Genomic DNA, 15,548 nt, shown 5'->3' with positions numbered 1-15,548 from the left:
TTTATCTCCCAGGGTAGACATACCAAACAAAACGTGCAACCAGCACAGTGAAAAGCTTCATTATGGGAAAAATATCTAGTTCCTTCTGAGAAATCATGAAGGTCTCTGAATATTTTGCTGTGCATATCTTATAGTACATATACATTAACAGTGCTTGATACTTTTAACATATATTGGGTATGTGCATCAGTATGTGTGTATACATACACACACACACATGGATACTACATACATACATACATACATACACACATACATACATACATACATATTAATTCTTATGATCACAGAATAGCAAACAATATATTGTTTAGACAAGACTCACACCCAGACATATATGTAATACCTAATGATAATATAAAAAGGTGTAATTATACAAAACTGATGATTTCTTGCCAAAATGCTAGTAGCATCTAAGTTACTAGAATTACACTGTTAAAATAAGATCATGCCATTTTTATAAGGTCAGAGTGATTGCTCTGATGTTTGTATCATGATCCCCTGTAATCTCTTTATCTGATGTACCGGTGGCTTATTGGTTGCTTTTTGCATTTGTCTATACAATTCTATGGTTAAATTGCCCATCTATTCTTACCTCCTTGTTCAATCCTCTTGCTAAAGAAGCTTCCGTGAAGCTTGCTTAAATAAATCTGTAGTTCAGGTGATTCAAGAAAAAAAGCAGATTGTTTTGAAATGGATAGAATTCAATCTCTCTGTCTCTAGTCTAGAGAGAAGATAAACATAATTCCCAAAGTATAAATTTTACTTCTGCTAAATTTAAAACCTTATTTTAAATCTATCAGTGGAAAGAATATTGTTGAGAACCTCCAATTAATTATGCTTGTTGCCTTGAGTTGATCAAAATATATATTTTTAAAAGGCAGATAAAAATTTAATAATAATAATAATAATAATAATAATAATAATAATAATAATAATAATAATAGATAAAAACATCATCAGTCAGTTACAATACTAATAATAAGAGTTGGAAATGACCTTGGAGGTATCTAGTCCAATTGCTTGCTTAGGAAGGAAATCCTACACTACTTCAGACAAATGGTTATCCAACATCTTTAAAACTTCCAGTGTTGGAGCATTCAGAACTTCTGGAGGCAAGCTGTTCGACTGATTAATTGTTGTAACTGTCAAGAAATTTCTCTTTAGTTCTAAGTTACTTCTCTCCTTGTTTAGTTTCCACCCATTGCTTCTTGTTCTACCCTCAGATGATTTGAAAAATAGTTTGACTCCCTCTTGTTTGTAGCAACCCCTGAGATATTGGAACACTGCTATCATGTCTCCCCTAGTCCTTCTTTTCATTAAACTAGACATACCCAGTTCCTGCACCCATTCTTTATATGTTTTAGCCTCCAGTCCCCTAATCATATTTGTTGCTCTTCTCTGCACTCTTTCTAGAGTCTCAACATCCTTTTCACCTGTAAAAACATTGCCACGTACAAAAGGCAGCTTTACCCTGGAACAGCTTACATTTTATGAGTATAACTTAAGTACCATCAAACAACAATATCTGCCTATCCCAGGTCTTTGGGAAGCACTTGATCGAAAGACAAATGCCAAATCCAATCTAAATGTAATAATAATAATAATAATAATAATAATAATAATAATAATAATACAGTAATAATACAGTAATAATACAGTAATAATAATAATAACAACAACAACAGCAGCAGCAGCAGCAGCAACAAAAAGAAGTCTTTGACTTCATATTTCTTCAAAGTATTCAGTGTTTTGACAACATTATTTTCATTGCATGATTGGGAGAAGATACTGATAAACTATAAGTCCTGCACATTTTGAAAACTCATTTTCTAGGGCAGCGATGGTGAAACGTTTTTGGTCCATGTGCCAAAAGGGATTGTCTGAGTGTGCTGGCATGTGTACGCATATCCACCCCCCTTCCCTCCCCCCTGCATGCGCACCCCCACAATGTCCCTGTGCATGCATACAATCCTTTCCATCCCCGCACATACACACAGGCCTCATTGAAGCTTAGGACAGTGACAAAACAGCCCAACAGGCAACTGGAAGTTTGGAAAAATGGATTTCTGATTTGCCCGTTGTGCTGTTTTTTGCACTCTGGGACTTCAGGGAAGCTTCCCTGAAGCATCCAGAAGGCGAAATGGCTTTCACCAAGACTAAAAACCAGCTAGACAGCATGCACATGCACACTGGAGCTAACATAGGGCAACATCTCACGTACCCTCCAATATAGCTCCATATGCCACCTGTGGCACACATGCCATAGGTTCACCATCATAGTTCTATGGCATTATTATCTAGCAAATCCAATTGATTCCTGAGATACAGGTATGATTTGTCATCTGATAAATATCCACTTTAAAATTCTTGGTTAAAGGTACAATTATATAGGAACTTAACTGGCAGCACACTCAAACTGAATAACTAGAACTCAATTGCACTCTAAGTGAATGTGCAATTTTGCAGGAAAATGATAATACATCCCAAGAGATTCAATTGAAGAACTAAAATAAATGCTGCATAAAATGTTGAGTTCAGGCTAAGCCTATATAAAATATCAATAAAACTTTTTTAAAGAGACAAAACTGTATCGAAAGGCAGGAATGTCCTTGGGGCAGGGCTTCAGAATTTGCTAGATAGCAAGGCGTGGCACCATCATTAAACTTCTACAAAGTCTCCTTCAGATGGAATGAGAACATTTTAGGAAGTGGATTTATAATGTCCTCTAGTGAATTTGGAAGTACCCGAGCATTTATATGACAACAGAGTATAATGTTTTAAATCTATTAATTTTTGAAACTTTTTTAAAAATGTGGAGTTTTGTGTCAAGAGTAGCTTTTATTTCATTCATTCTTTGTCTATTTTACTGTATGAACTGATTGCCTTTGTCCCTTTAATAGGAGGACAGTTGCATAGAACTACTTCTAATCAAATCTCTCTTCAACAGCAAAGCATTTTTCAAATCCAGGGAAATTTTCTAATCGGCAGCCTAGTGCTAGCGCCCACACACAGAGTCCTTGCCATGCCAGCTCTTATCGCTACGGTCAATGTAGTGAAGACACCCACATAGCAGCAGCTGCTGCAATTCTGAACCTTTCCACCCACTGTAGGGAAGCTACGGAGATCCTCTCCAGCAAACCACGGAGTCTGTCTGCCAAGGTAGGCAAGTCCAGAAACCTGGAGGGTGCGTTAGCTACTGAACTGTGTGAATAAACTGTCTTTTGTATTAGTGATTGCATTCAATTGCTCCCCCTTCTTACCCCTGAAAAAAGCATCACCTTTCTGAATATTCCTTTGAAAAGTGACATGACTGTGTTCTGGAGAGTTGTCATAAATGGCTTCTACATGGAAAAAAAACTATGGAAGGTCAGAGTGCAAAACTGGTTCAAAAGAGACCTTTTCTCACTACTATAAAATTAAAAGAAATGTTAAGAAATTCAAGTTTTGACAAATTGGAGGTACAAAAGTTTTGATGAGATGGTGGTTGAGAAAAATGTGTAGCTGTTAACTTTTAATTTTAATTAGGCTTTGTTTTCACTGATTATCAGGCAACAGATTCATTGTTTTTGTTGTTTTGTAACTTAATAAGATTGGATTCTCAACTAGTGTCTTCTAGATTTGCTGGACTTCAGCTTTGTTAAGGAATCCCAGAAATGTTTAACAATGCAGCTTTGTGAGTAGGCAAATTAGGTTGCAGTAGTACCATTCACAACGAATATAGTAGCAAGAACATCATTGGAAATAGTGCCAGTGATGTCTTGAACATTGAGATGGTCTTTTAGAAAAGATGAACAGGCACAGATGTGTAGAGTTAGGTAGGTTAGTAAGAAAGTATGATACAGTGACATGTCTTTGTGCTAGAAAAGATAAATGACTATTTCCTAGTCCTTGTACTAAACATTTTAGCCAAGTTTTCAGTCCTCTTATGTGAACAGCCATTAATCTGGTGCCGGAGGATCTTCTGCAGAAAGGTTGTTTTCTTTTGGCAAATGTATCATTTTAATAGCATATCAAAATGAGGAAAATCAATCAAAGTTCACAGACGTTCAACAAGAATATTCTACTTTGCCTTTTCCAACAACCAAAGAAGTCTAAAGTATTATTTTCCAGCTACCCAGACAATTTATTTTTAAGATACCGGATTCCTAACAAGTTTTATCAGTAGCCACAATTTTATTTACTACTTGGACCAAGAAAGTATTCTAACACTAGTTTTGGCAATCCCTACTCTCACCTTCCTGTATTGAAAAAGGTTGATGCCAGACAGAAGCAATAGTAAACTGCTGCCCCCACTTGGTAAGGATAATAGGCATATAGAAAAGTTTTTAATGTACACATAAAAATATAATATGTTGTCCTCTGCCAGTTTTTTTTTACTTTTGCCAAACTTCCAGCAGAGAAAAACGACTACCAACGTTACAGAAGGGCCAACAGAATTAGGTTTTTTGCCAAAGCAAAGCAAGGTTGAAACAGTTGGATTTGCCAAAACCAAATATATTCTTTTTATTTTCTCTAAATAATGATCACTTCTAGGGAAATTCAGATTTTAAACAGGATAATATATATTTTTATATAGATTTATGGATTTCCTTCCTTCCTTCCTTCCTTCCTTCCTTCTTTCTTTCTTTCTTTCTATCATTCTTGATTTGATTTGATTTGATTTATAGGCTGCCATTGTCCTTGTGGACGTGGGGCAGTTTACAGAATAAAATTCAATCTAACAATAAAAGTAATTAATTATGACCAATTAAAAGGTTAAGAAAAATAAAGAACCCAATATAAAACAGTCAATCATCCGTCATTCACACTACTGGGTGGAGTGGGAACTATCGCTCACAGCCCCATTCCTGATGGCATAGATAAGCTTTCAACGCCTTTTGAAATGCAAGGAGAGTGAGGGTGGTGGAAATCTCTGGAGGGGGTTGGTTCCAGAGGACTGGGGCCACAACAGAGAAGGCCCTTCCCCCCAGACCTGCCAGTTGACATTTTTTGGCCAACAGTACCCAGAGAAGGCTTACTCTGTGCAACTTAACTGATCACTGGGATACATGAGGCAGAAGATGGTCCTGTAAATAAGCTGGTCCAATGCCATGTAGGGCTTTTTTTTTATTTATTTATTTATTTATTTATTTATTTATTTATTTATTTATTTATTTATTTATTTATTATTTAGATTTGTATGCCAACACCTTGAATTGTATTCGGAGAGCAATTGGCAACCAGTGCAAGTCGTGGAGTGCTGGATTGATATGGGTGTACCTAGGTATGCCCAACATGGCTCACACGGCTGCATGCTAGATTAATTGAAGACTCCAAATGTTCTTCAAAGGTAGCCCCAAGTAGAGCGCATTGCAGTAATTGAGTCTCAAGGTGATGAGGGCATGAGTGATTGTGAGAAGAGATTCCCTGTCCAAATAGGCCTGCAACTGGCACACCAGGCGAACCTGTGGAAAGGTCCCCCTAGCCACAGCTGAGACATGTTGCTCTAACCTCAGCTGGAGATCTAGAAGGACTCCCAAGTTGCAGACCGCTCTGAGGCGGTCAAAATTTCTCTTCCCTCCCCCAGACTGATGGACAGACAGATGGGATTGTCCTTGGGAGGCAAAGCTCACAGCCACTCAGTCTTGTCAGGGTAAAGCTTCAGCCTGTTGACACCCATCCAGGCCCTTACAGCCTACAGGCATCGGCACATCACTTCAGCTGCTTCACTGAATTGGCACGGGGTGGAGATGTACAGCTGAGTATCATTAGCATATTCATGGAAACTCACCCCATGTCGACGGATGATCTCACCTAGAGGTTTCATATAGATATTAAACAGTAGGGGGGAGCTAGATCAGCTTCATCCAAGGACTGCAGGAGCTGGACCGCCACCACCTTCTCAACAACCTTCCCTAGAATGGGAAGGTTGGAGACAGGACAATAGTTTTTTAAAATAGCTGGATCCAGGGAAGGCTTCTTGAAAAGAGGTCATACCACCACCTCCTTTAATGGAGGCAGGAAATACCCTTCTCTCAGAAAAGCATTGACCATCGCCTGGATCCAGCCTCGCTGTCATCTCCCTGCTGAGTCCAATAAACAGGTGGAGGAGCTCACGGCTCCTATGACCTTGTCCACTTCATCAGGCATCTTGAGTTCAAACTCGTCCCATACAACTGGACTAAGACTTGCCCCATTCACCTCAGTTGATCCTACCTAATTGGAGTCCAGGTCGGTCCAGATCTGAGCAATTTTGTCCACAGGAAACTGGTTAAATTCCTCAGTTCTACCCTGCAAGGGCTCCACCACTTTCCCCATGTCAAGGAGGGAGTGGGTCACACTAAACAGGGTGGTTGGGTGAGATTCTACAGACCCAATAACTGCAGAAAGATACGAATATTTTGCCGCCTTGATCACCACTAGATATGTCTTAATGTAAGATCTTAGTAGTGTTCGGTCAGGTCCAGATTTACTGGATCTCCAATACTGGTCCAGATGTCTCTTCTGGCGTTTCATCCCCCTGAGGTCCTCAATGAATCAAAGCGCTTTCCTGGGTCTACTACCAAAGAGAAGTCACGGAGGCACAATCTGGTTGAGAGCCTCTGTTGCGGCCATATTCCAGGCCTTCACCAGTGACTTTGCTGGATTGTGTACAAGTGAGTTTGGAAAATCCCCAAGTGCCCTCTGAAATCCCTCCGGGTCCATTAGGTGTCTGGGGCGGAACCACCTAATCAGTTCCGCCTCCCTGTGGTGGAAGATTGGAGCTGTGAAGTCAAGTCACAGCAGGAAATTATCTGATCATGATAAAGGCAAAATATCTAAGCTCCTTAACTTCAGATCTTAACTCCATTGCCCCGAGAGAAATATCATGTCGAACATGTGTCTCCCCTTGTGGGTCAGACCCTGAACTACTTGGGTCAAGTCCATGGTTGCCACGGAGGCCATGAACTCCTGCGCCACCTCTGTCCCTTTTATGCCTGAAAGAAAAAATAATAATATGATCCAAAACGTATTCAAAACCAGTATGGTTTTATTTTTGTATGGCAATCATCCTGATTTTCAATATTGTTTCTCCAAAAGTATTTATAATTTATTTTTAAAATTGTGCATATAACTTTCTCAGAAGGTGTTGTTATTACATTTAAAATAATATAAAGCAAGCAATCTAAAATTCTGTAGCGCCCTCTCCCCTGATTTGGGAATATTTTCTATGAAATAAAAATGAATTTATAAACTAACTTTCCCTTCCAATCTCTTTGCAGAGAAAATGTTCTAATCAAACAGCCCATATCTCATCAAAAGAATGAAAATTCATCAATAGCCACATACTTCTAACTTTAGTCTAGCAAAAAAGAAAAAAGAAATAGACAGAGAAAGAACCAGGCAAAATTATTTATATTGTTTATCCTGCTTTTTCTATTGTATATTATCTGTTCATCATCATCCAATAAAATATTACCTTTATGTGGGAAATTATATGGAGAAAAAGGACTATACACTTTCAAACTTAACCTCAAGAATGGTAATACATTTAGTGGGGCTTATATTAATAATTTAGTTATAATGCTTTTACATTGTTGTATAATTAATTTCTAAATTGCTTTTAATGCACGTACAAATATAGCATCTTTTATTGAAAAAACATATGTTTTGATTAACCTATCAAAACAATAAAATAAAACATTATAAAGTTTAACTGAGATCTTTAATCTGTTTTATAACAGCTATTTTAAGGGATTTTTTTAAAAAAATTCCATTTTAAGAAAAAATAGAAGTGATCTGTAATCAAACTGCATATTTATTTAAGAACCCTGATCCACATAACTTAGTTTTCTGTACAAAATGAAGCAAGGGGGAAAAATCTATACATAATAGTAGCATCAATGAAATACAACATATTTAAATGCATAGTTATGAATTCCTACAAAAAATTCTCTGGATCAGTTTGAATAACCAAATAAATTAAACCAGATTGTGCTCAAAATCTTATATTTTCTATCACTACAGGCAAAAGATAGGACACTTTTCCAACATTGTTTTTAATTATTCCAATACATTTAAATAACTACAAATGATTTAATATAAATATTTTATATTAGAGGTACCACAGTATAATATGAGCTTGAATCACCTGTATTTATCTAGCTTTAAGGAAATTGGTTGTTTTTCTTAGTGTTCTGAAAATGATTTGGGAAATGGTGACACTCTTAACTTTCCTTCTATTTAAATTTTTGGAAATATGCCTGATGTGATATCACTTCTTGCCACAGTTTTCTCTGATTTGATCTCATACCTTGTGTAATTGCCATTCAAAGAAGGAGATGCAGGCAGTACATTCTATCTTTATTTCTATGGTGTTTTGCCAAGGATCTATTTAATGTTTGGGTGTTTCCCCCCACAGGTTTAGACAGAGTGGCATATGTGTACTGAATCTTGAAAGAAAACACAACAGGAAAACAAACAGCATGAAATATTTAGCAGACAAGCATATCTGATGTCTCTCAATTATTCTTGGTGCTGAAACGGGTGAATAGATAATAAAACAGAACCCAGGAACCTGGATTCTGATATTAAGGATATATTTAAGTATAAATCAGGGATACCATTGCAGTCAATACATTTAAAGCTATTATGCTTCAGTATAAATGCTAAGCAGAGTAATATTTTTTTTTTGAAAACTAATGCTTATTGCAGTTTGCTTTTTGATTATTTTTTAATCCACAGATTTTTAATTAAATAGAATAGCATGAGACGTTAGGCTTTTACAGGCCTACTCAATGAGTTTTGAGTACATTTATTTGGGTAAATTTGTCTTGTATTCTTAATTTCTTTTCCTCGGATTTTATTCTGTCCAATGGCAGGACTTCTTTGGGATAGTATCTGTTCTATAGGTTCCTCTTCTTTGCAATGCTTATTTCTTATAAATTAAATAGTTTAAGTAACATTTTTAGAAGTGGAATTCTATGCAGACAACATTCCTATTTGGTCAAAAACAAATTCATAAAATATTCTGAATTTTTGAGCAGTATAGTTAGAGTTAGGGTTATGAATGATCTGAAACTTTACATAAAATTGAAAATCAAAATCCAGCCATTGATAAATATTTACCACAGATACAGCAATGGAATTTGGCTTAGAGGAATGTGCTAAAGTAGCAATAAATCTGGGTGACATGAGTAATGGAATTTAAATGCTGAATGGTCAAACCATCACAAGTATCTTCATTTTACAGTTGCATAATATCAAGCATAGACAAGGTAAAATGTGATTAGTAATGAATACAATTGAACAGTGGAAATACCATCAAAACAATGAATTCCTGATATGATACACTGATACATTGTTGGAATTATGAACTCCCCCCAAGCTTATTTGGACAGTCTGGACTGAAAAACAAGAAATTGATGATTATTCACTATGTATACCATTCCTATAATGATATTGATAAATCACACCCATCCTGCATAAATGGAGGCAGAAGTTTATTTCAAGTCAAACAAACTGTCAAAGAAGAAAAGCTTGCACTAGATGATTATGTAAAAGATGGCCAAGAGCAAGCATTGAGGCAAGTTAAAAATTGGAACTTACTAAATGTACCAGGAAACAAATATGAACATTGAAATGTAATAAAAACAAGAATAACATATCATCAAGGAGAAACAGTCTATGGTCAATTTTTACAAAAGATGAAGGAGAAAGTGGATAAAGACAAAACCCAGCAATTTAAAAAGCAACTGAATGCTTAATTTTGACTGCTCAAGGGCAAGCTATTTGAACAAATGTAATTAAGGCCAAAACTGAAAATCGTCAAATGATTTAAAGTGCAAATTGAGTAAAGATACAGAAGAAACAGCAGATCATATACTTAGTTTGAGCAAGAAAATCACACTACATGATACAGTTGCCAGAAAACTTTTTTAGTCCCTATATTGTGAAACATGATGCACAAATAAAATGATGAATTATTATTATTAATAATAATAATAATTATTATTATTATTATTATTATTATTATTATTATTTATTAGATTTGTATGCCGCCCTTCTCCGAAGACTCTTGGATTAGACATATTTTAAATGTGGTATTAACAAGACAGGAGTTTGTATTGGGGGGGAAATATAATTTCTGGCAATAATAGTCTGAAATGTGATATGACCTTTGGCTCAGATTTTAAAAGAAATGGACAGCATGTAACTCAATGCCTGGAAATTATTATGACCCAAGAAGAATGTCCACATTCATTGCATTATATCTCTAGTACTCTATTTCCAATGGAAGGAAACAAAAATATTGCTGATTGCTGAGGAAATGCAACTGCAGATAGCATAGAAGCAAGAAATTGATTCTGCTTGATTCCTCTTGTAAATTTTGTTGAAGCATCCGAAGCTCACTGTGGAAATAGGATACCAGACTAGGCAAGTCCTTGGCTTAATTTAGCATAATTCTTATGTGCAACATGAGATTTGTGTTCTATACTGAGATTATAGGATTGAGTAGGTTTAAGAATATTCATGATCTTTGAGATTATCAGCTGCATTAGTATTGGGATCCCCAGATATTATTCTCTGTAATTCCCATCATACCATGTCTAATATTTAAGGATGATGGGGGATTGTAAACCAGTAATAACACTGATGTGTCTTAAACTTGGTAACCACTGCTGCAGTTAATCTTCCTTATTCCAAACGTGTTGTAGTTCAGCTGTTTTAGGACTATATGAATTCAGACTAACAGTCAGGTAATATTCTTAACCAGATCAGGTAAAGCTAGCTGACACATTTGCACAATTTACTAAGTAGCTTAATTTGTACTAACTTTGGACAGAAGTTTTAGCTTGCTTGCTTGTTTGTTTGTGACCCAGAATGCTGGTTTGGAAATTCACACATTTTAAAGTTGCCAAGTTTGAGAAACTATATACAGTATTATAGTCTTTTTTCAATTCTATTTTTATATTATTTTAAGAAAAATTAAAATATAAAATACAAATAGAAAACTCCAAAATTTAAAAAAACAGAAAAAACAGACATTTAAAAAGTGCATTAAAAAGTAAAAACACGAACACATGTGAACATACAGTATTATCCCCTCTAGTTTAATACTGATTAATATGTTACAAAACTATTAGCTTCCCATCCTTTGAGAAACAGCCTGCCCCAAATTTTTAAACTACTGAATTTATTTATATGTTATTAGTCTATCATCTATATACATTAATGACATAACAGTTAACAAGAAGAACAATAATAATAATAAAAAAGACAAGCTTAAAGTTCAAAACCCTCTGTTATAAAGCTGTTATTGTAATTAATACAGAGAACATTTATTATGCCATTTTATCAATCCTAAATCATCCCAAAAGATAACAATGATTCCTCCTGGATGAAAATGTCCACATATCTTATTGATGGTTCATGTTATAGTCCCGTGATGGTGAACCTATGTCACATATTCATTCACTCACTCACTCACTCACTCACTCACTCACTCACTCACTCACTCACTCATTCATTCATTCATTCATTCATTCATTCATTCATTCATGTATTTTATTGATTTATAAGCCACCCAACTTCTGACGGACTCTGGAAGTGGCATGCAGAGCCATTTCTCCCAGCACGCTGAGCTGACACTCGTTGGTCTTCTGGGTTCCGGTGCACCAGCCAGCAGGTTTTCATGCACACAGGCAAGTTGGAAACTGAAAGAGCAGCTACCCATTGCACATGTGCACTCCAGGAAGATGATCTTGCTGTTTCCAGAGTGTGCATGCGCACAGGCCAGCTGGTCTGATTTGGGGATCCTGGTAGATGCTTCCTCAGGTAAGCCTGGGCTTCCCTCCCTCCCTGATCAATGGGCTTCTTCTGTGACCCCAGGTGGCTTGGAGAACTGGTGGACCAGCAGCCAGTGAGGGAAGGGTAGGGATGGTAAGCTGCCTGCGCAGATGACCCTATGGCCTGGGCTCCTCTTCTTTGGAAGCCTCTGGCCGGCAGCAGCACTCTCATCCGCACCATCTCAAGAAGAGCCTCTTGGGTCATTCCACCAGCCACGCAGGTCCCCAGGGCTATGGCCATCATCACATACCTGTGGCCATCATTTACATCTCTCCCTGCCAGAGGCTTTTTTCCTTTCCAGACCACCTACAAGCAAGTGGTGCAGAAAATTTAACAGCTCTTGCACTGCTGCCTGCACTGCAAAATGTAGTCAAATTAGGTGGGACACGCCCCATCCAGGTGCCTCCAAATAGGTCTCCCTATGGTAGCCTCCGTGCTGAACAGTGATCGCCCACCAAAACAGAGCCTGCTCTCTGAGCTCTTCTGAGCGCCCTCTTTCCCCCAGAGCAAATGATCTGGGTAGGTGCAAAAAGTGTTTCCCGCTTCTCCTCTACCTACACGCAGTAATTGGAGTATTCCCCTCCAGAATCCTGGCTGCAAGCTGGCAGCTGCAGGGGGTTGAATTAGGTGGGACTAACCCCCACCCAGTCCCTCCAAACAGGTCTCCCTATGGTAGCCTCCTTGTTGAACTACACTACCCACCAGTAATCCCCACCCAATCAGAGCTTGATTTTTCCTGCAGCGAACAAGCATGAAAAGAGCTTTCAACTTCTTCTCTATCTGCATGCTGTTACTGGCTCTGTACCCCCTTAATACCAACAGGTAGAGAAGCAGAAAGTGCTTTTTCTGCCCCCCCCCACCAGCTCGTTCACTGTGAGAAAGAGAAGGCACTCTGAAGAGCTTGAAGGGCAGGCTCCATTTCAGTGGGTGATCACTGTTGGGGCACAATGAACAGGGAAGCTACCATATAGAGACCCATTTGGAAGGACCTAGGTGAGGCATGTCCCACCTAATTCAACCCCTGGGGCTGCCAGCTTGTGACCAAGCTGGCATCCCCAGGGGAGCAGCAGAGACGGAGCTGCTTATTTTTGGTGGCTGGTAAGTGAAGGGAAGGTGGTTCTCCTCCAGAATTGTAGCCGCAAGTGGCAGACCATGCCCTCCCCTTATCCATCACCAAAAACAAGCAGCACTGCCCCTGCATCTCCCCTGGGGCTGTCAGCATGTTGAACTACATTCACGGACAGTGATCACCTCCAAACTCTTCTGAGCACCCTCTTTTTCCCACAGTGAACGAATTAGGCGGGGGTGCAAAAAGTACTTCCCACTTTTCCTCTACTTGCATGCTATAACTGTAGGATTCTCCTCCAGAATCAAGGCTGCAAGCTGGTAGCCCCAGGGGATTGAATTAGGTGGGACTTGCCCCACCCAGGTCCCTCCAAACAGATCTCCTTACGGTAGCCCTCCCTGTTGAACTACGCTGCCCGACAGTGATCACCCACCAAAATACAGGCTGCCCTCCAAGCGCTTCCAAGTGTCCTCTCTTTCCTCCAGTGATTGAGATGGAGTGTGTATGGGGCAATTCCCACTTAGTTTAGCTGTGTTTTTCCTTTCCAGACCTTACCAGACCAGCTTCAAGCAAGAGGTGCAGGAGGCAATGCAAGAGCTACTGATGTTTGTGTACCTCTTGCTTGGAGCTGATCTGAAAAGGAAAAAAGAAGGAGATATTCTTGTTTTCAGTGGCCAGCAAGCAGCCGGCATTCTGGAGGAGAACCACCTCAACCCTCATTTAGGGTTAGGTGAGCTATGCTGGTTTATTTTGTATTTTTAGGTGTTGGGATTATTTTTGTGTTACAGTTTACTAAATTGTTTCTAACTTTTCTATGCCATTCAGAGTTGCTTTTATGCAATGGGTAACCATGTGCATTCTCTCTCTCTCTCTGTGTGTGTGTGTGTGTGTATGTGTGAGAGAGATTTGTGCAGGGTAGGGGTATCATGCACACATGATGGGGGAACACGTGCATTTGCAGGGGGATTGTTAGCGGGGTCATGTGCGCATGCACATAAGGGCGGGCATGTTGGGGTCATTGCATTATGGATGTGGACATGCGTGCAATCTACCCCTATGCTCCAGCCCCTTTAGCCATGCAATTGCCAAAAAGCTCGTCATCACTGTTATAGTCTAAACTATACTTCACCTTGTGTTAAACAAGGTGAAGTATGTTGTGTGAATGCAGCCAATACAAAGGACACTCACCTGTTCTGTAAATCTTTCTGCATATCACATCCTAATATGACAGAGAAATATTTTTGCTTAATCATTTTCCTGAGTTGTTTATTTTCTATGCAACTAATTCGTTGGCTGGGGAGAAATCAAAGAGTTGCCCCATGTGCATTTTTTTTTCAAAGTTTATCTTCCAGAGCTATCTAAGCACATCTTGGATATTTTGGCAAGATGAAAATAAAAATTACTTCTTTGACTATGTGTTCATCTTTCTCTATTAATATATGTTTAAAATGATTAAAAGATTAATTTATGAAACAGAAAGGTGAATTCCATAGTAATAACAAATATTAGATGAAAAGTATCATATAATAAATAGTCAAGATGTAAAATGCAGTCCATTCTTTTACAAACCTAAGACCCATTTTTCCATTTGATCATTGTGTTCAACAGTAATCTCACATACATTATATGTCAACTACTCCTCCCTTTTTTGCAAATGCACAACATTCTGATCATAATTAAATTTGTGTTCACCAATGTTTACACATCAGAAGAAACCCTAGCTACTTTATTAATTGTATTTACTTGAAAAGATTTATATGGCGACCCATTTTTTGGCATACCACTCTGGCCAGTTAACAATAATGATAAAAAGATAAGCAATAAAATGATGAATGTAAAAAAAAAATCAATGTTCACATCTCTTTGTATGAACTGCCTTCCAACCAGACCTTTTTAGTTCAGTTAAATACGGCTTGGTTCCCAATCGTCAGATGTGTTTCCTAACATATTTGGATTTGTGTTTTAATTTGAGAAGACTTTGACTGTTTTATGGAATTTGTTTGCTGTTGTCTCTGCCTTCCCTATAGCTGGTATTTTGTTTAGTGACAGAAAATCTGCACTATTTATGGGGTGTTTTTTCCCACTATAAAACTACTGCAGCCCTATCACATGGCATCTTCTCCTAAGCCATCTGTCACAGAGGTCTGGCATTTTATGTGAATGTTGGTCAGGCAGACTTAACCCAAGTTTTTTTATTATGAAAAATGTTTGCAACTACAATATTTAGCGTTTTACTTTACACTGGTTATTAAACTTGATTACTTGCAGCTCCGTTTCATGGCTGCACTTATATATCGACTATGAAGCCAAAAAAACACAAGGGTAATTATGGCAATGCAGACAGGCCCGGGAAAGTTCAGCTGGCAGTGATACAGTTAATATCTTGGATTTTTGTAAGTAAGGGTTATTAATGCTGATATAAAACTGTATTTGATTTTATACAGATGGCATAAGATGTGGTTACTAAGTTATTATCCGGGATAAGCTGTACTGGCAAATTCAGGGCTTAAAACTATCACAGGAGATTAAATTATTTACTAAAAAGGGACAGAAAGATATAGTGAAAGCATCTTAACATGAACATACTATAAGTATATTTACTTCCCATAAATATAATGAAGTATATCTCTCTTAAAATGAGGGATTAAAATGTGATTGTTGTCATAGAAGA

The 15,548-nt window shown here is 37.9% G+C and overlaps 1 protein-coding gene across 1 annotated transcript in view; it reads left to right on the top strand.

Moving 5' to 3' along the window:
* Positions 1-15,548, top strand: part of ST18 (ST18 C2H2C-type zinc finger transcription factor) — a 64,190-nt gene that overhangs the window by 15,835 nt on the left and 32,807 nt on the right. Inside the window, exon 7 of the mRNA XM_070747744.1 lies at positions 2,951-3,162. Within this exon, the coding sequence (XP_070603845.1) occupies positions 2,951-3,162 (212 nt within the window). The remainder of the gene's footprint in view (positions 1-2,950; positions 3,163-15,548) is intronic.

This window comes from Erythrolamprus reginae, chromosome 3 (assembly GCF_031021105.1).
Source record: "Erythrolamprus reginae isolate rEryReg1 chromosome 3, rEryReg1.hap1, whole genome shotgun sequence".
Taxonomy (NCBI): domain Eukaryota; kingdom Metazoa; phylum Chordata; class Lepidosauria; order Squamata; family Dipsadidae; genus Erythrolamprus; species Erythrolamprus reginae.
Note: the sequence above shows the minus strand (reverse complement) of the source record. Positions and strands in the feature narration are given on the sequence as shown.